The sequence below is a fragment of the Rhipicephalus microplus genome, chromosome 4, assembly GCF_043290135.1.
Source record: "Rhipicephalus microplus isolate Deutch F79 chromosome 4, USDA_Rmic, whole genome shotgun sequence".
Taxonomy (NCBI): Eukaryota; Metazoa; Arthropoda; class Arachnida; order Ixodida; family Ixodidae; genus Rhipicephalus; species Rhipicephalus microplus.
The window spans coordinates 115,070,359-115,095,941 of record NC_134703.1 but is presented as its reverse complement, the minus strand read 5'-3'; the positions used below and the strand labels follow the sequence as shown (position 1 = coordinate 115,095,941).

At 46.5% G+C, this 25,583-nt stretch overlaps 1 protein-coding gene across 13 annotated transcripts in view; it reads right to left on the bottom strand.

The window, feature by feature from the left end:
* The window catches only part of LOC119172307 (uncharacterized), a 97,594-nt gene that overhangs the window by 17,078 nt on the left and 54,933 nt on the right, over positions 1-25,583 (bottom strand). For all 13 annotated transcript variants that reach the window (XM_075893577.1, XM_075893576.1, XM_075893579.1 and 10 more), the window contains 4 exons: positions 21,814-21,904; positions 20,661-21,000; positions 15,695-15,845; positions 10,565-10,802 (listed from right to left, as the gene is read on the bottom strand). In XM_075893577.1, the coding sequence (XP_075749692.1) occupies positions 10,565-10,802; positions 15,695-15,845; positions 20,661-21,000; positions 21,814-21,904 (820 nt within the window). The remainder of the gene's footprint in view (positions 1-10,564; positions 10,803-15,694; positions 15,846-20,660; positions 21,001-21,813; positions 21,905-25,583) is intronic.

The window sequence follows — 25,583 nt, the reverse complement described above, 5'->3', positions numbered from 1 at the left end:
AACGCCAGATGTCCTGAGCCGCTCCATCGCCGACACGTTGACTGTTTTCCATGCCTCAACGTACCCAGCTCCTACACCTGCTCGACAGATTCCATTCACGCTTCGACTGCCAGCATGCTTCCCTCAGGCGTACATCTGCTGTCAGTCACCTCATGGACACTGCTACAATGCGTCACTGCGACTAAGACCACATCTTGCATCTCCAACAGAGCGATAGATTACCAATGACCAAGTAACTGACATGCTTAAGTGTGGTGTCATTCAGCCTTCGATCAGCCCGTAGGCATCTCTAGTTGTCCTCGTTAAACGGACACTAAAAAGCAAAACGATTTTTCGCGTAGTAGTAGGGCACAATTGCACGATCCCCAAAACACCACTCATACCGCAGCACCACGCTTAGTAAGCGAGACAAGGCGAGCAAAAATGTGGGTGGCGACGCCACTTTGAGTTGAGATTTCCACACCAAATATCGCAACGTGAGAAATTTTGAAGGCGTCTACTGGGTCCTATGCAGCTTCCAATTGATAAAAATGAAGTACATTGTAATTTGTGGGCGGTATAGACTTAGCACACGAAGTTTCAAGAAATTTCATCAAGCTGATGTTACGAAAATACCGAGAATACATTTTGAAATTTCTTACATCACACACGAAGATTTTGGCACGAAATTTAAAAATAAAAATCTTCAACCTTTATTTTCTGCGCTAATAATGAACACATGATAGTGGTACATATTGGCATTGGAGTCCCCTGAGCACAGTTTACCAATCAAAATGAAGTCTATGTTCCTCTTTAGTGTCTCTTCAAGGGGGCAGACTGGTCTTTGGGACCAAAAAGCGAAAAAAAATTCAATTTTAAAAAATGACATATTTGATTTCTGCAAGCACTTTTTTATCTCTGCAAATTTTCACACACCGGGAAGTAGTATTTTTTTTTGTAATGTCATTCCAACTGTCCAGATTCTTGGCGCTGTTAACATGCAGAACCTGAAAAAAAAACGGGGAACCGACTTCGAGGCTTCTTTATAATTTGCCGGCGACTGTGTTAGAAGCTCTTCTACAAATTTATGAGCACCTTTATGAGGATTGCAAAACCTGCACATCATGATTGTTGCTTTTTGAAGCAGCTGTGTGTTTTCAGTTTCCTATTTTTTCTCAAAAAGTAAATTTACGACTGTTCAATTTTGAGGCCTCAATATCTTTGCAGCTAGGGCAAGTACAACAATAATTCTTTTTTGTAATGGAAACCTGTATGTGTGTAGAATGCAAGTATAAATGCAGAATTGAGAGCACAAGCCTTTTTAATTAATTACTCATCAAAATTTTAACATAATTCCAACAGCTTTTGAAAATGAATAGATAATTTTGCTGTAAAATAACCAAGAAAGGCCTAAACACAAAAAGCTCTTGCATACTTTCAATCTATAATCATTAGTCTAGGTTGGCCTATCTTAAATATCACTTTTAATTAAGCACTTTTTTTTCTATGGAGGCCTTAAACAATAGAGGGTGAAAAGTTCTCTCAGGAACAAGATGAGTTACAGGAAAACTAATTAAATATTTGAAATCAGCAGAAAAAACTGTATAATGATGTGCAGTTTGATCAAGATCACTAAAGAAATAAACAAAAATATGTCTAACACCAGTCTGCCCCCTTAAGAAGAAGAACAGGTCAATTTGCTTCTGCGTTGATGACTGTTGCCTTAATTCGAAGGTCGTACGTTCGATTCCTGCTCATGGCTTAAAGGGCCAGTAGACAGGCTCCAACTTTTTTGTTACACCCCTCATACAAGATCGGCGATTTGTAGAATAGACCACAGCGATCACGTTTTCTGAATATTAGAGCACTGCACGCCGCGTGGAGCCTTTATTTCGAAAAACAATTCCCCCCCATCTTTTCTACGCCTGACCACATGCACACGCAGTGACGTCAACTCGGCGATCGGCGACGTGACGTAGCACGCAGCTCGCTGATTTGTCTAAATCAGGTGTAAAAAAAACAGGAGTGAAGTCAATGTCAGTTCCTGTTCCCACCTACAGCTACGAAACTGCCCCTTGTTTCTTGGCACCGCGGTGAAAGAACCAGCCTCGCAGTTGTCGCGTGAATGTCTACACTCCTTGCTCAACTACAGCGCCTGTGCGCACGTACAAACTTACTTCGCCCTTGAAATCAGCAACACGGGTTGCTCTGTCGTCGGCTGCAAATCGAGCGACTGTGCAGCGGAGAAGCGTCGGCACCGGGTGCCTCACGATGGGGCCCTGCACGCTGTATGGTTGAAGCGAATCGGCCATCTAGCGACATACGTCGGGGACCTGATCGTTTGTGGTCTACACTTCGCACCTGACGCTTACAGGGTTGACCAGGGGCTGGTGCAGCAAACAGTAAACAAACAACCACGCTTCGCAGAAAGCGAAAGTGCGTTGCGACCGATCACGTTCGCCGATGACGTCAATCGCTGATGTGGTGTTACCTCGCTGGGCATTGCAGTAGAAAGATTTTGACATCCGCAATGTCTCGGGCCTAGCCGCCACCACACTGATGCCGCCGCCCTACCACGCTCACCTGTCTCAACTGAGAGCACTGCCGGCCTATCCACCAAGAACAATGTACTTTTGTTCTCAGCTGACTGTGACATGGCGTCCGAGCAAACCGAGGATGCCTTCACCAGAGCCCCTCCTCCAATTTCTTTCCAACCCGTTGTCTCTCGCTTTGGCTTTTCGTGCTTTGCGTCGTCGAGATGCTCACTTTGAGATTCGCGATGGCCTCCTTGATCGCACGCACTACACGTCTGACTGCCGCAAATGGTTGCTGGTGATACCTCAACATCTTTGAACTAAAATATGTTTAGCCTTCTACACTGACCCGCAAAGTGCACATGCGGGCGTGTTCTAAACATACACCTAACTTTTTTCGAGGTTTTCTCAAGAGAAGGATGCACACCTTTGTGCACAAGTACATTGACAGTGCCAACGAATCAAAGCTCCTCCTCAGCATGTCTCCAACCAATCGCGTGCCCGGCCAGGCCCTTCGACCGTATTGGCATTGACTTATATGGACAGCTGCATAGCATAGCTGCATAGCCATCTTCATCAATCATTTGACGCGATGCGCAACAACCGCTTTGCCTGCTGCCAAAACCCGTGACATAGTATGCTTCCTAAGGAAAGATGCTATCACGATTTATTTGGTTTTGCTGTTTCTCAAATACTCTTGTTACGATCCGAGTTTGATGCCTTGTCTGCTCTTTCCTGCACGCGCCGCATGTGAAATAGTTCCACGCATGTCCACCAAGAACCTTCATATTGCGAATGCTTCAGGAAAATAAACTTGGTTGCGAGTTGGCTTTCTTTGTCTCATCTTTGTTCTTGTTTTCAACCTTGGGCCGCCATGTCTTTCAATTAACGACTATATCTATTTGGCTCCGAGGCCATATCATCACTTTGGCCAAGCTGGGGTCCAAATTACCACCACAGTTAATTAATTTGTGATATTTCAGCCATCATATGTTATGTGCATGAGGCCAGCAGAAATACCACAGAGCTGTCGTAACAATGAGGCATGCCTGGATCATTAAATGGCAACTGTATTAGTCGTCTAGAGTATGAAGTTGGGCGTGTTGGTAAGACAACTAATGACGTAGCGTGTAAAATATGTGAGACACAGGACAAGGGAAGCGCTCCCCTTTGTCCCTTACATTGTCCCGTGTCTCACATATTTTATGTGCTACGGCATTAGTTATGTATTAGTCATTTCTGCATGCAAAAAAAATTGCACCATGTTTACGGCAGCTGAGCCCCTGTAGTGATCAGTTCTCACATATGTGCACCCCAATTATAACTGCATCTCACATCCCCCAATTTCCTTAGAAAAAAAAAAAAGTTGCATGTTTGCAAGTGAACCTTTGTAGAAAGCAAAAGCACATAGCCAATACAAAGCCTCTCTACGGCTTTTCCTTGGCTATGTGATCTTTCTCACATTAGCTGTAGCTAATGCAGGAAATTAGATTAAACTATTGTAGAAAATAAAAAACACTCAAATAGCGTCACAACTGAGTACAAAACCAAAACCACATATGCGGAGCTGGCAACATGCTCAAGAGTAAGCTACACCGTCGTCGCAAAATGGTGATGGAGCACATCCTGTTAAGAAAACTATATGTAAATGCGAGTTAATGCAGGCTCATTTCATGTGTGGCAGTTACCTGTGTACATTGTATGTGTTCCCGATGAAGCACAAATGGTGACATTTTTCTTTCATTATAAGAGCTCACATCACATGAAAGTTATTTTTGCGCACCTGAGGCCTGCAGCTAGGAGCAGCGCAAACAAAGGAACGCGATTTTCAGCTGCATGTCAACCAGAAAAAGTTGCCGCAAGCCGAAAATCGGAATACGTCCGCACCTAACTACACTCGGTGACAACTTTTCTTGGCATTGATTGGAGCGAATGTTACAGAGTCAAATCGAGGGCATCCTACCGCCAGTGAATGTAGTTCCACAACAGCAACTGTATTTTCACCGAGAAATATAGATGAGACCACGCGTATCTTGCACCCAGGCGCCTTTGGTGGTATACCCTCGCTCTAAGAGATGCCATAATTTGTTTGGAACTGCCAAAGCGCGCCTCGCTAGCATGGCATGCAGTGGCTCTGAGAGCTTAAAATGTGAAAAAGCGTCTTTTCATGCAGCTTCGCGTATAAAATGTCATCTGGGTACTACTGCGCTGTCATCTGATGCGACAACAACCAGCGCAAAAGGAAGAGATTGCTGAGCACTGTCTGTGAAGTTCACAGCGCATCGCGGGAATCGCGCCGGTGCGGTGTTTTGCAATGGCACAGATTTCCGTTCGCAATGAAAAACGCTGAGCTCGGCCGCTCTATACGATATAATCGCAATCAGCAGGAAAAACTACGAGCCCAGTGAAGTGTACCAGTGAGTAGTATACTTATTGCGCTTATTTAGGCATGACTCTAGCTGTTCTACTTTACAGCAGGAATTTACGTGCAGTATCCCTGCAGTATACGGCACAAAACTAATGCCGTACTCTTTCGCAGGCCACATGTCAATAATAGATTATACGTATTACGACTCGCACGTGGATGCATGCGCCGCGAATGTTTAGTAGAATTGTAACGTCTACTATAGCGATGAAAAGAGATCTGAACGGCGTGGAAAAAGCATGGCTTTCGACTCTGTCGAACTGCGACATGCCTTGACTGTCACTAGGCGAATATACATGTGCTTTCGGCTGGCGTCACCGTAGCATTTTAAAATCTTGTTCTGGCTGGCACTTTTGTACCGTGTGTGTGTTCCGAGTGCCCAGCAGGACGGACGATTGATACACATGCGGTGCATGAGCGTAAGCTGGAGCCAGATTTTAGTGCTACGTTGACGCCGGCTTAGAGCAAAAATTCTGCCTTGTCACAGCCAAGGCACGCCGCAGTTAATGCTGTTCGCGCTTCTTTCAGTTGGATAATACATACCTGATGACGTTGCTTCCGCAGTCTGCAATGCACGTGCTGCAGACATTCCGGACTGTCGAGAAAGGTCTTCTCGACGTTTCACACGAAATCAGCATAATGTTCCAGCACAGGATTAGCGTGAAACATGATTACAGCCACACTCGGGTTGTGAAGTTTCGCGTTTGATTTGGAGAGCGTCTGCTCGCGTGGCAATTGAGGGTGTTGCTTCGCCGCGCTTGCAACAGATGGCGTCACGCACTTTTCAATATGACAGTAAGCACTGAGCTCGCTGGGTTCTGGTGAATAGAAGTTCTCCTTTTATTTTCTGCGTGGAGCTTTCAACATTAAGACAGTTGTATTTACTTTTAATTTATTTGTGACTTCGCCTTTGTCAACGTGCGAAAAAGTCCCGCCTTTACGTGCACCTCTAACGCTAAGCGGCCTATGCGTCTACAAGAAACGCCGATGGTGCGACCCCGCCACCTTTTATAGCGTTACGAGACGCACGCCACTACGAACTACTTCGCGTAGTACTACATGTGCAGAAGGTCCGCCTCCATATCTTTCCCTTCAGTGCCAAGAAAAGTTGTCACTGAGTGTATTTTATGCAAATCCACGTAGACAGAGCTCATCCAGGTAAACAACCTCTAAGACTTCAAGAGGAAATTGAACAGAAAGGCTTGGATAAGTGCCGAACTCTTTCAAGCCTGACTGGGTCAGCTCGACCGCCACTTTGTGGCCACGGCTTGGAAAATGTGTGTGCTAGACAACTGTAGTGCGCACATGAAGGTGTCCAGGCTCGAGAACATTGAACTGCTATTCCTGCTTCCAAACACAACGGCTTTTCTGCAGCCGACAAACCAGTGAATCGTACAGTTCGTGAAAAGCCGCTATCAAAGGCAGTTACACGAGCAGATGTTGCTCTGCATGGAGTCGGGCAAACAGTACGAAGTAAGCCTGCTAAGCGCAATCCACATGCTGACATACGTGTGGGTGTGGAACAACACACCGCCTGCAGTAGTCGCAAACAGCTTTAGGCATAGTGGCTTAAGCACGAAGCTGCTGATCCGGGTGAGGTGGCCGATGAGGAAACCGGTGAAGAGCAAGACGGCCGCTATGTGAGCATCATGCCAGCTAATGTGCCCCTTGGCGATTACTTCGCAATTTACAGCGATGTTGCCATGGCCGGCACAGTGACCGACAGCGATATCGTCGCCGAAGTCTTGGACAGCGAAGAGAAATTGGCTGACGAAGACGTAAGTGAAGCTAACGAGTGTCGACACCACACAAAGACGAAGGCTGCGCATGCGTAGGCCGTTTCGGAGGTCATATGCATGCTTTCCTCGGACAGTGTGCGGGGACTAAGGAACTTCGCAAAATTGTGACTTCGTCACACATTGCGTCCGTGAAGCAAACCGCAATCACAGACTTTTTAAAGAAATGAAATCCTGATGGTGTAGGAGACACTTTTCAAGTATTTTGTTCATACTTGCGATAATTCGTGCCCTCGGTTAATTTGGACATTCTCTCCGGTCTCACGAAGTCCGAATTAATGGGGTTTTACTGTAGTACTTCAATTTCAGCTGCAAACGTATCCCAGTTAGACTGCACTAACTGGTATCAAAACTGCTTAAAAATGTGTCTACAAAAGTTGCTAGTTCACTGTTAATCATGTTTTGCCTTTTTTATAGTCCCGTATCATTTCCTTTTTTATCTCTATTTGGACAGGATGCATTAATTGAAGATGAAAGTAATGAATGATCACTGATGCCCGGTGCATAGGTTATAGCAGTAACAAAGTCTGGTCAACGTTTTAATATGAGATCAAAAATGCTAGCAAACCCTTGTAGTTGCCACAGATGATATGCTACAAATGGCTAAGCTATACCTGGTTTTGCCTGCATTATGCCAAACGATGACCACAGCATATGACAGCCTGCCCTCCTAAAGTGTTCGACATAAAAAAAAAAAAAGGGACCACAGGAGTTGAAGACAGAGGTGGACAAGCCAGCCTGCTCAGGTGAAGGTGGGATGTTGGCCATTGGCGGAAAAGGTAGAATGCTGCGACGCCTGACCACTGCACTGAGACAGAAGAGAGGGCACTGGAGGAGAGATGTGTGGTACTGCTGCCAGTTCTGACGTGGCCACTCCTGTGGCTACCAATGTCACTTTAGGAGGAAGCAAGTGCCTTCCGGTCTTCCGCAGACTGGCCGATCTTGGAGCTGTGGTGCCAGACGACCGCAGCAAACTTTAAGCGGAATGCTGCAACCTGTTTTTTTGCAACTGACACGGAAGAGACTTTTGATGGTTTTGAAAGCGATTAAGGGGTACATGGTCTTCGGGACGAAAAAATCACGAAAAAAAACAAATTTTGGAAAATGAAAATTTTGAAATGTGGAGGTATTTTCGCACTACTACACAACATTTCCCGGCTTTCAAATTCATATTTTTGCCGTAGCATAACTTTATTTTGTCGAATCTAGCAGAATTACAGACGAAGTTGAAGCTATAAAGGCCCTTTTTTCGCAAATACCAGCTGCTGCTTCTTACTATGTGCCAGGAGGATACTAACCAGCTACAGCTAGGAAAAGCTAATAATAATAATAATAATAATAATAATAATAATAATAATAATAATAATAATAATAATAAGGATGTTTGTGAATAAATCATTGTTTGCATTTTTCTTAATTTTGGTGCAAAAATATCTCAAGCTCTAGAATACCTACAGTTATATATATATATATATATATATATATATATATATATATATATATATATATATTTTTGCTCTGTGATGCTGAGTGCATAAAGCTTGTACTGCTGCAAGCAGGTTCTTGTTTTTCTCCCTCCATAGTTCTTTTGATCTGCCTTGTTCTAGTTCATTAGTATCTGTAGTGTAAACATAAAGCTTTGATGGGCTCTTAAATTGCTTATAGTACTAGTTGGATTTGAAAACTGCTAGCAGCAGTTCAATCCATATCAATTCTGCTTTGTATAGATGCATTAAATATAACTTTCTGCCTTGTTGATTTTTATCTATTGTCACACCAATTAATAGTAATTGAAATCTGACTATTAGGTTCAATAATGAGTCACAGAAAAAATAATTACATTTTAGAGATTGGTATAAAAAAATACATATACCTGTGTATTTATACAAAATTTCGTTAATTAAAAATAAAGCTTCAGGTACCATGTCCCCCCTTAAAAGCTACAACAAATCCTGGGCCTACATAAAATTCATTGAATAGAATTCTAATTATTCACACTGCATTTTTTTTCTTTTGGCACGAAAATTTTGCTGCCATCTTGAATTCTGGTGCTGTTACAAATAGCACTCCACTTTGCCCGCGATTTCTACTTTTCTTGCGGGTGGGTGGGTGGGTGGGGGGCTTGTTTGGTATTTTGGGGTATATACAGGTTAAACCCTTGCTTCGAATTATTACACTTCAAGCTGGCGCTGCATACGGAGAGTACTTTTCTGAATATTACATGGTACCCGTGCCATTCGCTCTTGCTTTTTGACGCCTTGCGCGTGTTCGTGGTTTCACTGCGCGTGCATGAAGCACGGCCAGACAATGAGTAGCTTTGTGATTTTAAAGATCTTTTTGCACAGCTGTGTCGTAACTGTGTCGCCACGGCTGAGATATCAGATTAGGCGCTGCTTGTAAGTGTACAAGACTATGGTGACAAAAGATCTTCGGACGACGACTCGTCAAGGTACAAACACACAGGCGGTACGGCCCTTTCCTGCGTGCCGCTGACCACTCACGAGATGCCACTTTTCTCTCTCTGCTGCGTGGTGTCATCACTTCTCTCCCATCAACTGAATCGCTCCCCGAGATATTTTCGCCGCTGCCACCGACTTGCGCTAAAGCAAACCGCTTATCAGCACCTGCTGCTTTTCCTCTTCCTCCTCACACGAGGCTGTTATCATAGCAACCAGGCATTTTCCTCACCTGCACCACCCTCTTCAGCTTTTGGTTTGAAATCGCAAGCCAGCAGGGAGCTGGGAGGCGTGTGCTTTTTGAAACGCCCACTTTTGTCCCGCGAGTCTCACACCGGAAAGGTAGACAATGTGCCGCTGCTTAGTGAGCGGAGGTGTTAACAGGTAGGACGCTGTCACGACATGCTTTCCGCCAGTGTGCGTGTACGTTCATGCAGATTGCCGCCTTGTATTTGTTCACTAAATTTTCGTGCTGAAACTGCATAATAAAGAAAACCTATCTGCACCAGATTTTGTCAATCTTCAGACGAAGACTCGTCCAGAATTTGTCAATCTCGTAACATCCAGGCTAAAGTGGATTCTTTTAGTACTGGAATGCAGCACATCGAATGAACGTTGAATATTGCAGTGCCTCCAGCAAAACGATCCTCTGCAGCAATACACAGCACCTTGGAGTGATTAAAATTAAGTGCTAGTTTCCTGTTCAGGAAGAATGTACAAATGTGCACACTGCATTTCAAGCCTCTTGCACCTCCATAGCTAATGTGTAACATAATGCAGTTGAAGGTGTTATATTGGGGCTTAACCCACTGCACAAATAGTTCTGCACAACTTAGGCAGAATGACCTGCAAAAATAAACCAAAGAGCTTTTGTTGCAGTTTTTAGGGGCAGAGCTCCGCGTGGGTCTGTCCATCCTTTGTACGTATGTAGTAGTACGTAGCCACCGGCGGCACATACTTGCTCTAGAGTGGGTATGTGCCACAGGGGATGCGAGATGGGAGATGACGGCACTTTGAGTGTTCACTAGATGTACTCATGGACGAACGGACAGACAGACTAGCAGACAGACGGACGGATGGACGCACGAAAAACACAGACAGATGGTCGCGCGAACAGACGGAAGCACGGACGGGCTGACAGACGCTTCGCCCCACTTATCATTAATGACTCCGTGGATATGCTGTGACTTTTCTTTCCCTGCGCACAAAACTGGCCAAATATTTTCTGACCAACACGACTGGAAACTATAGAGGAGTTTTGGACTGCAAAGTGTTAACCATATATCCAAGCTCTGTACACCATTTCACAGTGCTATTGCTTGCAACAGTCTGTTAGAGCAGATCACATGAAGAAAATTGGGAGGCAATTCTTACCCATAGACGAAGCATCTGCACTGGACGCCACTCTTTCTCCTGGAGAACCATCGCCGTACGGTGTTGTTGCACCAGGGTGAGTGGGTGCTCCCATGCCTAGGTAAGGTGTGCCACTTTTGGCCATGCCGCAGGCTGGTAGGCCCACAGCAAACGATGCTGGACCAACCAGAGAGGCACGGCTAGCTCCCGCCGCATTGCTTGCCACAGCAGGACGTGTCGCCACACACGGCACCAATGACTGCGCATATGCATGCAGAATGGCACTGTTGGCTCTGTCGCTCAACCATCCTAGCGGTGAAAGACTACTAGGCTCAAATCCTGCAATGAAATTGACTGCACACGCAAAACAGCTCGCTATCGCAGGATTTTGTTGCAGCGAAATTTCCTGTACAGACCAAAAAAAAAAAAAAAATCGGAACACCTGAGATTATCACTAATCCTATCCTATGTTTCTGGCAAGCGTATTCAATACTCTTTTGCACCGAATACCCACCAACTAAGACAAATTTGGCTTCACACAGTATAACTGTGTTTTTTCATATAAATTGACTTAAGTACAGTTAAACTCTGCTACAACGAACGCCGCTTCAACGAAATTTCCGCTACAACGAAAAATTCATGATCCCTTAACAGCAGTCCATAGGAGTCAATGAATAAATATTGTCACGACAACGAACACTTTTTCTTCGATCGTCCCGCATCAACGAAATTTTACGATGCAACTCCAGGCTCAGATACTTATTGCTATGCAGTAAACCCAATCTTCAACATTTCGATACATTTTCAGAGCCTGAAAATGCGTCAACGAAGTCTAAAACATGCGTTAATACCACCAGAAACTGCCGCTATACCGCTGCTGTTCAGCCAGCATGGGCGCAGCTATTGCTCGATAGTGATGGCAATGAGGCTGCCCTGCTTTTTATTCGCCAATGGCTTGCTTTTGAGCCGCAGACGATCCAAAGCTGAAGCTCAGTCGCTCAGTTCATGGTTTCCTTCTCGCAGCTTCTAGGTGCAACCGCGGCACGACGCCTTTTCCGATTACAATGCTTATCATTTGTTTGCGCTTGGCCAGTGTGGTAACTAATGAGAGCTGCTGTTTGTGCGCATTATCAACAAAATCAGCGAGCTGCGAGTGGTAGATAAGAATGGCATAGAATAATGCAAAAGTCGCCGCTCCATGATACCCTGTGTCTCTCTCAGCGTTGTCGGATACTTTCGACGGCGGACAACTGCTGGTGTTAACGTGTTAATGCAACTGTTTGGTTCGTCCACGAAAGCGGTTTTAGGAGTTGTTTCAGCGTGCTTTTCACTATGGCCTCGCTATGTATGGGTGACAATCACGTCGTGACGCGGCTGTGAAAGAATAGAAAGCAGCGAACATTTTTTTAATTTTGAGAATAAACTTTCCTTTGTTTTGCTAGCTCAGATTAGTGATATTTTTACCGATTTCACTACAACAAAATTTTCGCTTTAACAAAATTTTTTTCAGCGCCCAGTCAGTTTCGTTGTAGCGGGGTTCGAGTTTATACAGAATATTTACAAATAACGTCGTAGCGAAGATTATACATGAATTTCGGAGCACAAATTAAGGGGGGACGTGGCAAGTAAAACTAATTTTTTTATTAATGTACTGTTTGTGATGAAATTTGGTGTGTGTATGTGGATGATTGTGAGGATTCCAAATATGAAAACCGTTTTCAAATATCTCTTGTACTTTTTGAGTTACAAGCATAATTATACTAATTAATGCTCTTCACACTTAAAGAGATAATTATTGCTAAATGAAATTATTTTTTCATATTATTATGTTCCCAAAGCATCAATTTGTGCAAAGAAGCTATTAGTTGATTTTTCTAGTTCTTGTAACCATAAATAAAATTTCCAAAACATGGATGTTGTTTTGCGCACACATCGCAGTAATTATAAAATGTGTTCTAAAAATTTTAAATGATGAGTAAGAAGAGAAATAAAGCTTTATTGCACTGCTAAAGGCCTCCTGAGCCTAGTGCAAAAAACGGAACGACTCTATCAGTCTTTGTTAGAAAATGACAGATGTTCTAGCGAAGGCACATAGGCGAAAATCAAGAGTTGAGAAAACTGACTTTGAAAGTTCACTCTTGTTTGGAAGTTCACAGCATGCCTAAAACACTCAGAATCCTCCTGGGCAGTAATCCTGAGATGCTGTGGCCTTGGCCTCTGTAGAGCGCAACCCAGTTTTGCGCTTCTTTGTCGTGGAACAATGCGCCTTTTGAGCCCTCTTTACCCTTTTGGCATCCTTTTCGGCTGCTCGCCGCAAAGAGCAGTCTCCTGGATTGAAGCCCAGTTGAGCAGTGATCTCTTGCAGCGCACTCTTGCAGCCACCATTGAAACGGCAGACTGCATCTGCAACTGCACTTTCCACACTTCGAAGGGAGGCGAACTGGCTCTTGGACTGGAGTGACCAAATGAGGCTGTTCATACTCTCCACAGCGTTCTGGGTTTTTCCCTGCGCACACCTTTCAAGGAGCCCTTTGTTCGAGAGGCGCTTGTAGATTGGCAGCAGTGCCACTCGCACGTGAGGGGGCAGTTTATGTTTGTGAGGCGGCAGCGGCTCTCCCTTGGCCAATGCCTGATTGTGCGGGCACCAGGAGTCAGTCCCACTTGGGCACAGGTCGTGGTGTGGATCCTGGTCTGTGGATGTTACATGGTAATAAGTGGCCATGATGGCCCTCTCCATGCCAGGAACATCGTTGGGGTGGCTCTTAATGGCCCAGCCATAATAATTCGTCAACTTCTTTATAAGGCCCTGCGTCAGCCGGCCTTTGCCACCCATGCTCAGTCCTCGGCCTTTGGATTTGTGCTCATCAAGAAGGTTGCGCAAGGAAGTGCCCATTCTTTTTTTCACATGGTTCACACACTCCTGTTTCTTAATCAACATGTAGCCATACACCTTGTCTTGCGTGAGGGCAAGGTACGTACGGCTGTCACCGTCGCAGAGCACATTGATATATCGAAGCTTGTACTTGGTAAACGATCTTTCAAACATGATCCTCGCTGCTTCTACTTCCATTTGGCCTGCATTAGCATCGGTGTTCTTTTGGCACTGTGGCTTGTGTTTCTCAAGCCACTCCTCATAGTTGTCGTCACCAGGCTTGGGGCCAACAGCACAGCCTTGGCAGTAGTTGGACAGGACACAGTGGTCCAAGACCAAGCCTGTGTACAGCTCGATTACACAGCCCACGCCAATATGACTTCTGTGCCCCCTCGTCATCCACGTGCCGTCGTAAATGACGTCAATGTTGCCTGGCACTCCTCCTAGGTCCTTGTAAATGTCATGCACCTTCTGTGCACTTTCTGCTTCAATGCGGGTGGCAGCTGATGTGGTGGCAGGGTGGCTGTACTTCCTTTGCAGTCTCTGGTAGGACTTGTGGTGCAGTGCTCGATGCGAAATGTCCATCGCAGAAAAAATGTCATTTATGGCAGATTGTTTTCTGCCAACTGACTGCACAGCCCTCAAAGCACGCACGTTTACCTCAAAGGGGTTCGTTTTTTGTTGCCCGGAGCACCTCGGGGACGACCACGCACTGTTCACTATGCCACAATTGTCACAAAAAAGTTCCATCCTCGCCGCGAGTCCAAGGCAGTGCGTAGTCTCGAGGCGTATCGACCCTTCGTCGCACTTGTTGCACTTTACTGACGAAAGCAGACCGTTCAGCATCTTCTTATTTACAATGAAGAATGTGGAGTCCTTACCGCCGTCATTTTCGTCGCAGCCTTCGTTCAGAAGCTCGAGCTTCCGCTTTGAAGCGGACTTCGATGCTACGGCATCCAAAACATCCCGCCTTGTCTGCGCCCGCTGCGCGATTTCTTCACTGCTCGGAATCTGGGCCGAAACTCGCGATAGAATGTTCGACGCGCGCACGCCCGGAGTTGCAACGGCTGCCGACGCGGTGCCACCGCAATCGGGTTCGCGAGAGCGTCCATCACGGTCGACGGCATCCGGCGGTCTGACATACGACGATGTGGCACCTTCCACACTCTCGGCCTCACAACAATCAGCGAAGGGTCTGAGTAGAGGCTCCGTGACGCTTGAAGAGCATGCTCCGTCCGGAACTGCGACTGGGACGGCAGCCGCAGTCGTCTGCCCTTTGTTCCAAGCTTTCCGACGCTTGCCGTACTTGTGGACGCTCCGGAACTTTTTTTGCGACAACATAGCACCGCAGTATGAGCAAGCACTCAGAAGAGACCACCGATGTAAACAAAGCTTGGTAAAAAAAGCACGCGAACTATCACAAAAACAGCAAACTGGCAAAAAACGAAGCGCACGCCGGATGATTCTCGACACGGCGGCCGCAGATGCGCTCGCGCTTCCAAGGTTGCCAAGGTGCGCGGCGCAGCTTTGACCAGTAAGAGGTCGCGCCTGCTACCACGTGACCCGCGCAGCCAATTGCCGTTCTTCGTTTTCGTTTTTTTACTTGCTCCTCGCGCTTTTATTTTCACTCGGCGAAATACGAGACCGCGACCATCGGGAAGCCGGCTTTCTCCTCTTTCCAAAGCTACCAAAATGGCGGCCCACGGTCAACAACTTGGCGCGTTTGTGCGGCGTGAACAACACCGTTTCAGGGGCTTTTTTTTCGCACTTTTCGGCGACTAGCCTCGGCAAAAACACTATTTGCGGGATTTGTAGCGCACGTTTCGCTGTAATATTTTAGAACAAGGAAGTTGAAGGTCTGAAGATTACGAAAAAAAATAAATCAGAAAATCGCATATTTTGACCAAAATCGGCACTTTACTTGCCGCGCCCCCCCCCTTAATTTCAAAGTAATGCAAGAAAGGTAAGCTTCACTTCACATCAATGCGTAGAGATATTTTTATTTTGAATTTTTTTTCTTTTTCCACGGTTCACATTTGAAGGGGCAAGGGTGGAACTTACCTGGAACAGTGCGGAAATTTGAAATGGGCAGTGAAATTGCATGAAATTTCAGACTAAATTGAGGTGACCTATCAACACAAACATTTTTACTGTATGCGTGCATACCACTCAAGCTGGCACTCACACCATTTGGCACTTGCTGGTGCTCTGCCTCGCGCCTCTGAAATGAGCATGCACGCTGGCCAATGGAGCCCATAAGTTCACTTTCACAGTATTACCTGGAAGGCGGTAACCATAGGCGGCAGTGGGTGCTGGGGTGGCCCAACAGGTGGTCCAGCTGAGCAGAGGGCATAGCCCACCAGGGGCTGTTGCTGTGCTTGCGCTGAGCTGGCCGGGGGCGTCTGCGGTCGCAGGTACCGCAGGGGAAGGCTGCAACAAGTACACAGGGAGTCAAAGTGCAGGACTACACGTCACAGAGCACAAGAGGCAATGCACACAAATCTAATGCTGAGAAACAAAAACGTTGTGGCCGGGCAACAGGACATTATTAAACAGACTTCGCTTCAATTAGAAATGTAAACCAGGAGGCTACACGCTGCGTTCACAAACAACCACAAGAACAAAATAGAACCCTTTTGCATCATTAAATGCCTTCAGCCAGCACAGCAGTGTTTATTGGCCAGTTTTCCTGCTCTCAACGCAATCGCTACAGATCCTGTCCATTCATGCTAACTGAAAAGATGCTACAGTCAAAACACGTGTCAATGAAATCTCGGGGAACGAAATTTTCACTGCAATGAAATGTTTTCAGAGCAGCAGCAAACGCTCATAAGAGTCAACGCATTTTGTAACTCACGACTACGAAAAGTATTCCAAATACTCAAATTGGAGCGCACAAGTAACATACTCTCATAACATTACCTGCATTCAAAAACTGAATTTGTAGTAGACTTAAATTGTGCAAAACTATTACCCCAGCGCACTTGAGCAGCCACTCTAATCATGGTTAACAAAAAAGAAAAAAACTGGCGCCAGCGATGATGGTTGACTCGTCGGTACCGGTGACTACTAAGAGTATCAACCAAAAATGAATTTATTAGCTGTACCAACTACATTTTTTTAAAAACAAACCACAAGAATCTGAGGCAACTATGCAGCGGGCACGTGCTAACATTTTAATGGGCTGACGCGGAAACACCTGCTTGTTATGCCGACTCCTAATCACGGAATACGTACCGTAATTACTCTAATCTAACACACACCTTTTTTCCGGTTCAGCGAGTTCATAAATCGCATGCGCGTTAGAATCGAGTACGGAATAAAAAAATGAATACGGTCATTCTATTGCCATCCGCATTCCAAAATGACCGCCTCCTACGTGCGTCGGCATGGCGCGTTGCACATTTCTGCCTATGTGTTTCCCATGTGCCGCACTTCGTACGTGTGCTGAGGAGTTCGTCGCCTTGTAGTGCATTAGCATCGACAGCATGGAAGGGCAGACTAGAGAACTCGCCGAGTGCACCACGATGCCGCATTTAAAAGAAAAGTCATCGCGTGTGCTGAAACGGACGTAAATCGGGCTGCATCGCGGTCGTCGGAGTTCCCGAAACGTGCGTGCGGGACTGGCGGAAACAAAAGCAGAATATTGTGGACAGCAAAGATTCACGCAAAGGCTTCAGTGAACTACAGCAGGGTTGGTTTCCGCAAACTGAAGAGCTGCTGGGCGAGTATGTGATTGAGCAGTGAGCGGCACAGCGGCCCGTGACGACAGAACTGCTCCAAGTGCAGGCTATGCAGTTAGCCTTAGAAAAAGGGCTAATGCCGAGCCAGTTTAAAGCGAGCAGGTCACTGAAGGCGAACGGGCATATTCCGAAAGTTGCCGGAGGAGTATGAAGAAAAGCTTCAGTTTTCAGAGGTTCGTCCTAAACTTGCGGCAGCTCCCTGCTTGGGCAAATCAAGAATGCCGATCAGACGCTTCTTTACTTCGACATGCCTGGCACCACAACCGTCGAGAAGAAGGGGGCAAAGCAAGTTCGCGTGCTGACATCGGGCCACGGTAAAACTAGAGTGACGGCAATGCTCCGTAGCACGTCAAATAAGCACAAGTTTCCACCGTACCTCATATTTAAACGGAAGACGCTCCCGAAAGGAGTCTTTTTCCAGAGTGGTGTGATCGTGTGGGCCAACGAGAAAAATGGGTGCGCGTTGCAATCGATGCCTTACTTTTTTTTTTTTTTCGTCGTGGAAACCGGGTGCGCGTTACAATCGAGAGCGTGGTAGAATCGAGTAAATACGGTATGTAGCAAAATCCACATCTTCATGGAATTTCATTTATTTGGGTCTGTCTGTCTGTTGCTGCCACACATGGGTGCGTGGCGCAATAGCAGTCGCTGTGTGAGCTTGTTGCGGTGTGAACTCTGTGTGGCGTTAGTACAGTCCGATTTGTCTGCCCGTAAAGATGCTGCCTCCAACGAAAAAGCGGATCTCCATCACACTGGAAGGTAAGGCTGCTGTTATGACTGAGGTGGAAAAAGGCGGAAAAAAAATTACACGATCTCCCGCTAAAAGGAACCATGCGTAGATGCGAAACAGCGGGCGCTAAGGCTTACACTGGCAGCGGCGTTCACGCTGGTGCTCATCGCGGCATTGTGCAGGAAAGAAAACTGGGGTTGTGGCAAGCACGCAGCAATGGACCGGTGTTTCCTACTGGAACATGCCAGTTACTGCTAATGAGCAATGATAGACGGAAGACTCCCATTGGACATTGGACACAGACCCACAGCCCACATTTAGTTAACATGCACGCGGCAAATTTTTATTGTTCAACAAAGCACAGGAGAAATCTGCCACCAGCACTGTCTTAGAGGTCAAGATCCAGTGCCTATATATACGGGGTGGCCAGTGAAGGGTTGTGCAGTGCAAGCAGTTGTTTTTTTATTTTTTCAATAAAAAAACTCGCAAGCAGGCGCTGCCTGCCTTGGCGTTGGCAGGTGAGGTAGGGGGAGCGTAGGAGAGGAGTGCGAACACCACTAGATCAAGCTCGCTCATAAAATGCTTCGCATCTAAAAATGCGAAGCATCTGAAGACATTGTCATGCACAAAAAAAATGACCGATGAAGTCATCATCAGTAGCGATGCGATGCGGGCGATTCTGGTGATCCAAGACCTAAACAGGCGGAGAAAATAACGGCCCTGCAGAATGTGTTGGATGCCCTGAACACCATTTGCTCGTTTTTCGGCGAGCATGATGACGACATGGCAAAAGCCCACTTTTATACATTACGAGCCCAGAGCTATGAAATTGCTACAAGCAGAGGCTTGGAAAAGTAAGCTAATTAATTTTCACAATAACATGTGTCTCTAGTCAATTCCCCATCTTTTCTGCCGCATTATCCCGCCTACTAAATTCCCATAGGGTAAAATTATTTGCTTTCCTCCCTGATTTCATTATTGCGGATTTCAACAGTAGTCAAAACTTCATCTAATGAAACACGATTTTACAAAGATGCTGAATCGACAATCTTTGCTTCAATTTTACATTCCATGGCAGACACCTTCTAAGCTCAATGTTGGCATCAACCCGATTCACAAAACTTGGACACGAAACCAGATTGAGCAATGCTTTTCTTTGAATGAATTAGTAAAAAGAGTATCTATTTCTTTGTAATTTTGAAACAAGATTTTTCTCCAAGGGCATGATCAACACTAAGGTGCTGAAATATATAAGCCACAGTGCCCGCCCTAGTTTTATTTTGACATGGCCTTGCACAGAATGGATTCGTCAGTCAGCAGCACTCTCACATGTTGCACCAAGTGGCAGTGGCAGAGCAGCGAAGGTTGCTTTCGTTATTTCATGGTTTTCTCAACAGTACACGCTGATTGTCTCCTAGCAACTTTCTTGCTTGAACTCCTTGGACGATCACTGCATTCATTCTTGCCACCTCTCACAGCCTCACGTGACCGTTTGCCAGGCTTGCATTGCCGAACCATCAAGGCCCCTATGTCTGCTTGATATGGGAGGCTCCATGGGCCTCTCTCGTGGACTTTTCACCCACACAGAGTAGGTCGGCGACTATCACAATGCCGCCGTGGCTTTTGAATGTTCCTACACTAACACCCTAGATATCGAAGTACTGAAACATCCCTTTCTTGATTTAGAGAGCCTCCAAAGTTTAAACAAAATAATTTGAGTGTGGCCATCACACTGTTAAATTGAGTTTCAACTGTATGCAATAATACAGTTCTCGAAACCTGTGAATTCACTTATTTACAGTTCGGTTATAGAAGCCTAGACTTACTAAGATTTGGAAAAAGAAAAAAAGAAAAGAAAACAAGAGGAAACCATTTTTGCCAAAAGCAGTGATGCACTGTATCAACGTCAAGTTACACTCCTGTTTTACACTCCTGGCTTGCCCAAATTTAAACTTGATACAAACTTTGCAGTCGTCCTGGCCAAGGCCTGAAATGTAATGAAGTACCGTAGCTGCAGGCCATTTTCACAACGCGACAACTGATAGAATGTCCCTTATATTTACGAGTACAAGTATGACCGTTGAAGTCTAAAAAATTTACTGGCGATCATTCAGAGCTATTCTTCACGTTGCCGCAAACCTGAGAAACAATAAATAAATACCCTTTTTTAGCTTTCTTTTGTCACATACCAATTTTTCATGTTTTATGGTGATTTGAATTTCATATGATATAGTAAATATTTTTGGCAGGCCAGCAAGAATCGCGTCATCAAGGTTTTACCGATGGTGAATTCCATTGGCATATTTGGAGGGCTTCCGGTAGCAGTTTTTCTGCAAGTCTATTCTATTGGCAGATTGAGAGTGCTCCCTGCATGTTTTATTAGCAGATCCAGAGCAGCTCCATCACCATACCATTCCACAGAGCAGCTCTTTCAACTCAGTGAAAAACAACAAATTCGACCAGAAGTTGCAAAGCATGGCGTACCACGTAACTGACAAAACGTGCTGTTGAGCCCACCCGTTCTTTCCGCGCGTGCCTGAGGTGAAAATGGCACGAAACGCAAAAAGTGCATGTTCACTAGCATCCTCTCCCATTTGCTCTGGCGGGGGCACCTGTGTTCCATTGGAGGATCTCCTTCGGTTGCCCTCTGCCAGGGTAGAGGGCTCCTGCACAAAGTTCGTAGGCCCCTCCAAATCCGCCAATAGAATTCACCATGAATATGCTATCAGGCATCTACTCCTGCAAGGACAAAGATGCAAAGAATGGCCGCACCTGGCAGGTGGGGGTGGTTGCTGGTGAGGTGGCAAAGCCGGTGGGCTGGTGGCCACAAGATACATGGGCACCAGTTGCTGGTGCTGGGACTGAGGGGGGGCGGCAGATTGTGGCGGCGCATGGTGGTGGTGGTGCTGGTGGTAGGGCTCACCCTGCCCCGTCAGGGGAGCCGCAAAGGTTCCCACAAAGGCCGTGGGGGGAGGGGGCCCCGCTTCGGCAGCACCATTGCTAAGGCCAGCCATGGGGGGTGCATAGTAGCCCCACACTGGATAGGATCCTCCCCCGACCGGGCTGCCAGCAATTAGCGCACCTGCCTGGGGCCCTGCCGCTGCCAGGCCCACTGGGAGTGGAAAGAAGAACACGGGGGGAAAAAAATTCTGATCTATTCATTTGCAGCATGAAGCTACACTAAATATCTGCATGAATTTCACAGAGCGCTTCAATGTTGAAGGTCGAGGAAGGTTTGACGAAGTGCCCTCTGCCTGGTGGGCTTTTGCACTACTAGATCAGGAATATCAAAACAAGTTCTGATGCTTTATGTTCCAAATCCCACACCAATTATAGGTAAAAGTACATAGGAAGGAGAGTTGGAAATCATGCATGTTTTAAAAGATCGTTTTGAACAGGACGACACAAAAGACGAGAAGGACATAGTAAAAGTGCTCTGCTGTGTCCTCCCTGTCTTGTGCTTTAACCGGTTGTGCCAATTCTCACAAACTGATTATGGGTTAATTTTAACCCCCATGGTCCCTTCAATGTGCACCCGATGCATAGTAAACTAGTGCTTATCCAATCTGCCCATTAGAAAGCGCTGCCACGAACCTGCCACTTTCCACACCTACAGCAAGTGTGGAAAGAGAACCCACCAGTGCCAATCAAAATCATGGGTTGCGATGAGTCTGCACAAACCAAGGTTATCTAATTGCTACCTGAAAGCACTCTTTCTATAACCTGCTGTGCAAACTTTTCTGCATCTGCTACTGCATAGCCGACCATGTGGACAGTTCAACCATCGTCATTCGCACTTTCAATTCTACTAGCCACATCAACTTTAGTACCTATGTCCCATCAGGAGAAAAAGTGGACGACAATTCAGCAAATGCCATAATGACTATGGCGCCCAAATTTCGGCAGGAAACGCATGTGTACTCACACTGTGGATTTGCATGAGCTTCAGGCACAGAGGAAACGTAGTTGCGCCCGCATGTTGTAAGCGGCGCTGGCTGTACATAATAAATGGGACCCTAGAAAGAAGAGAACAGAAGCATGCGTCACGGAACCGCCTCGTTTCAGCACCTACAGGGGCAGTTCAATCATTCCAACTGTGAATTTTCCCATCTCAAAACTGCACAATAAATTTGGGACAGGCCGTGGAGCAGAGCTCTTAAGGGGGGGCGCGGCAAGTAAAGTGCCGATTTTGGTCAAAATATGCGATTTTCTGATTTATTTTTTTTCGTAATCTTCAGACCTTCAACTTCCTTGTTCTAAAATATTACAACGAAACGTGCGCTACAAATCCCGCAAATAGTGTTTTTGCCGAGGCTAGTCGCCGAAAAGTGCGAAAAAAAAGCCCCTGAAACGGTGTTGTTCACGCCGCACAAACGCGCCAAGTTGTTGACTGTGGGCCGCCATTTTGGTAGCTTTGGAAAGAGGAGAAAGCCGGCTTCCCGATGGTCGCGGTCTCGTATTTCGCCGAGTGAAAATAAAAGCGCGAGGAGCAAGTAAAAAAACGAAAACGAAGAACGGCAATTGGCTGCGCGGGTCACGTGGTAGCAGGCGCGACCTCTTACTGGTCAAAGCTGCGCCGCGCACCTTGGCAACCTTGGAAGCGCGAGCGCATCTGCGGCCGCCGTGTCGAGAATCATCCGGCGTGCGCTTCGTTTTTTGCCAGTTTGCTGTTTTTGTGATAGTTCGCGTGCTTTTTTTACCAAGCTTTGTTTACATCGGTGGTCTCTTCTGAGTGCTTGCTCATACTGCGGTGCTATGTTGCCGCAAAAAAAGTTCCGGAGCGTCCACAAGTACGGCAAGCGTCGGAAAGCTTGGAACAAAGGGCAGACGACTGCGGCTGCCGTCCCAGTCGCAGTTCCGGACGGAGCATGCTCTTCAAGCGTCACGGAGCCTCTACTCAGACCCTTCGCTGATTGTTGTGAGGCCGAGAGTGTGGAAGGTGCCACATCGTCGTATGTCAGACCGCCGGATGCCGTCGACCGTGATGGACGCTCTCGCGAACCCGATTGCGGTGGCACCGCGTCGGCAGCCGTTGCAACTCCGGGCGTGCGCGCGTCGAACATTCTATCGCGAGTTTCGGCCCAGATTCCGAGCAGTGAAGAAATCGCGCAGCGGGCGCAGACAAGGCGGGATGTTTTGGATGCCGTAGCATCGAAGTCCGCTTCAAAGCGGAAGCTCGAGCTTCTGAGCGAAGGCTGCGACGAAAATGACGGCGGTAAGGACTCCACATTCTTCATTGTAAATAAGAACATGCTGAACGGTCTGCTTTCGTCAGTAAAGTGCAACAAGTGCGACGAAGGGTCGATACGCCTCGAGACTACGCACTGCCTTGGACTCGCGGCGAGGATGGAACTTTTTTGTGACAATTGTGGCGTAGTGAACAGTGCGTGGTCGTCCCCGAGGTGCTCCGGGCAACAAAAAACGAACCCCTTTGAGGTAAACGTGCGTGCTTTGAGGGCTGTGCAGTCAGTTGGCAGAAAACAATCTGCCATAAATGACATTTTTTCTGCGATGGACATTTCGCATCGAGCACTGCACCACAAGTCCTACCAGAGACTGCAAAGGAAGTACAGCCACCCTGCCACCACATCAGCTGCCACCCGCATTGAAGCAGAAAGTGCACAGAAGGTGCATGACATTTACAAGGACCTAGGAGGAGTGCCAGGCAACATTGACGTCATTTACGACGGCACGTGGATGACGAGGGGGCACAGAAGTCATATTGGCATGGGCTGTGTAATCGAGCTGTACACAGGCTTGGTCTTGGACCACTGTGTCCTGTCCAACTACTGCCAAGGCTGTGCTGTTGGCCCCAAGCTTGGTGACGACAACTATGAGGAGTGGCTTGAGAAACACAAGCCACAGTGCCAAAAGAACACTGATGCTAATGCAGGCCAAATGGAAGTAGAAGCAGCTAGGATCATGTTTGAAAGATCGTTTACCAAGTACAAGCTTCGATACATCAATGTGCTCTGCGACGGTGACAGCCGTACGTACCTTGCCCTCACGCAAGACAAGGTGTATGGCTACATGGTGATTAAGAAACAGGAGTGTGTGAACCATGTGAAAAAAAGAATGGGCACTTCCTTGCGCAACCTTCTTGATGAGCACAAATCCAAAGGCCGAGGACTGAGCATGGGTGGCAAAGGCCGGCTGACGCAGGGCCTGATAAAGAAGTTAACGAATTATTATGGCTGGGCCATTAAGAGCCACCCCAACGATGTTCCTGGCATGGAGAGGGCCATCATGGCCACTTATTACCATGTAACATCCACAGACCAGGATCCACACCACGACCTGTGCCCAAGTGGGACTGACTCCTGGTGCCCGCACAATCAGGCATTGGCCAAGGGAGAGCCGCTGCCGCCTCACAAACATAAACTGCCCCCTCACGTGCGAGTGGCACTGCTGCCAATCTACAAGTGCCTCTCGAACAAAGAGCTCCTTGAAAGGTGTGCGCAGGGAAAAACCCAGAACGCTGTGGAGAGTATGAACAGCCTCATTTGGTCACTCCAGTCCAAGAGCCAGTTCGCCTCCCTTCGAAGTGTGGAAAGTGCAGTTGCAGATGCAGTCTGCCGTTTCAATGGTGGCTGCAAGAGTGCGCTGCAAGAGATCACTGCTCAACTGGGCTTCAATCCAGGAGACTGCTCTTTGCGGCGAGCAGCCGAAAAGGATGCCAAAAGGGTGAAGAGGGCTCAAAAGGTGCATTGTTCCTCGACAAAGAAGTGCAAAACTGGGTTGCGCTCTACAGAGGCCAAGGCCACAGCATCTCAGGATTACTGCCCAGGAGGATTCTGAGTGTTTTAGGCATGTTGTGAACTTCCAAACAAGAGTGAACTTTCAAAGTCAGTTTTCTCAACTCTTGATTTTCGCCTATGTGCCTTCGCTAGAACATCTGTCATTTTCTAACAAAGACTGATAGAGTCGTTCCGTTTTTTGCACTAGGCTCAGGAGGCCTTTAGCAGTGCAATAAAGCTTTATCTCTCTTCTTACTCATCATTTAAAATTCTTAGAACACATTTTATAATTACTGCGATGTGTGTGCAAAACAACATCCATGTTTTGGAAATTTTATTTATGGTTACAAGAACTAGAAAAATCAACTAATAGCTTCTTTACAAGTTGATGCTTTGGGAACATAATAATATGAAAAAATAATTTCATTTAGCAATAATTATATCTTTAAGTGTGAAGAGCATTAATTAGTATAATTATGCTTGTAACTCAAAAAGTACAAGAGGTATTTGAAAACGGTTTTCATATTTGGAATCCTCACAATCATCCACATACACACACCAAATTTCATCACAAACAGTACGTTAATAAAAAAATTAGTTTTACTTGCCACGTCCCCCCTTAAACACAGTGCTAACTCTATATGTCTGCACCTTTCAAGCTCTTTTCTACAGAAAATAGAATCACTGGCGGGCAGTATTGGCAGCAAAATGAAACGTAGGGCTTAATACCATATTTACTCGCGTAATCCTCGCACTCGCATAATTCTCGCGCCCCCCACATCGCCCAGCAAAAATAAGATTTCTTTTTTTCCTAGAGTAATTATCGCACCCCCGAAAACTGCCGCAATAATGTCGTCTGCTCGTTCCAGCCACTGATGATGATAGCGCACACTATCTGGCACCATCTCTTAAGCATCAAGCGTACTATTATTGCACGGAGATTCAATCCAGTCCAAGC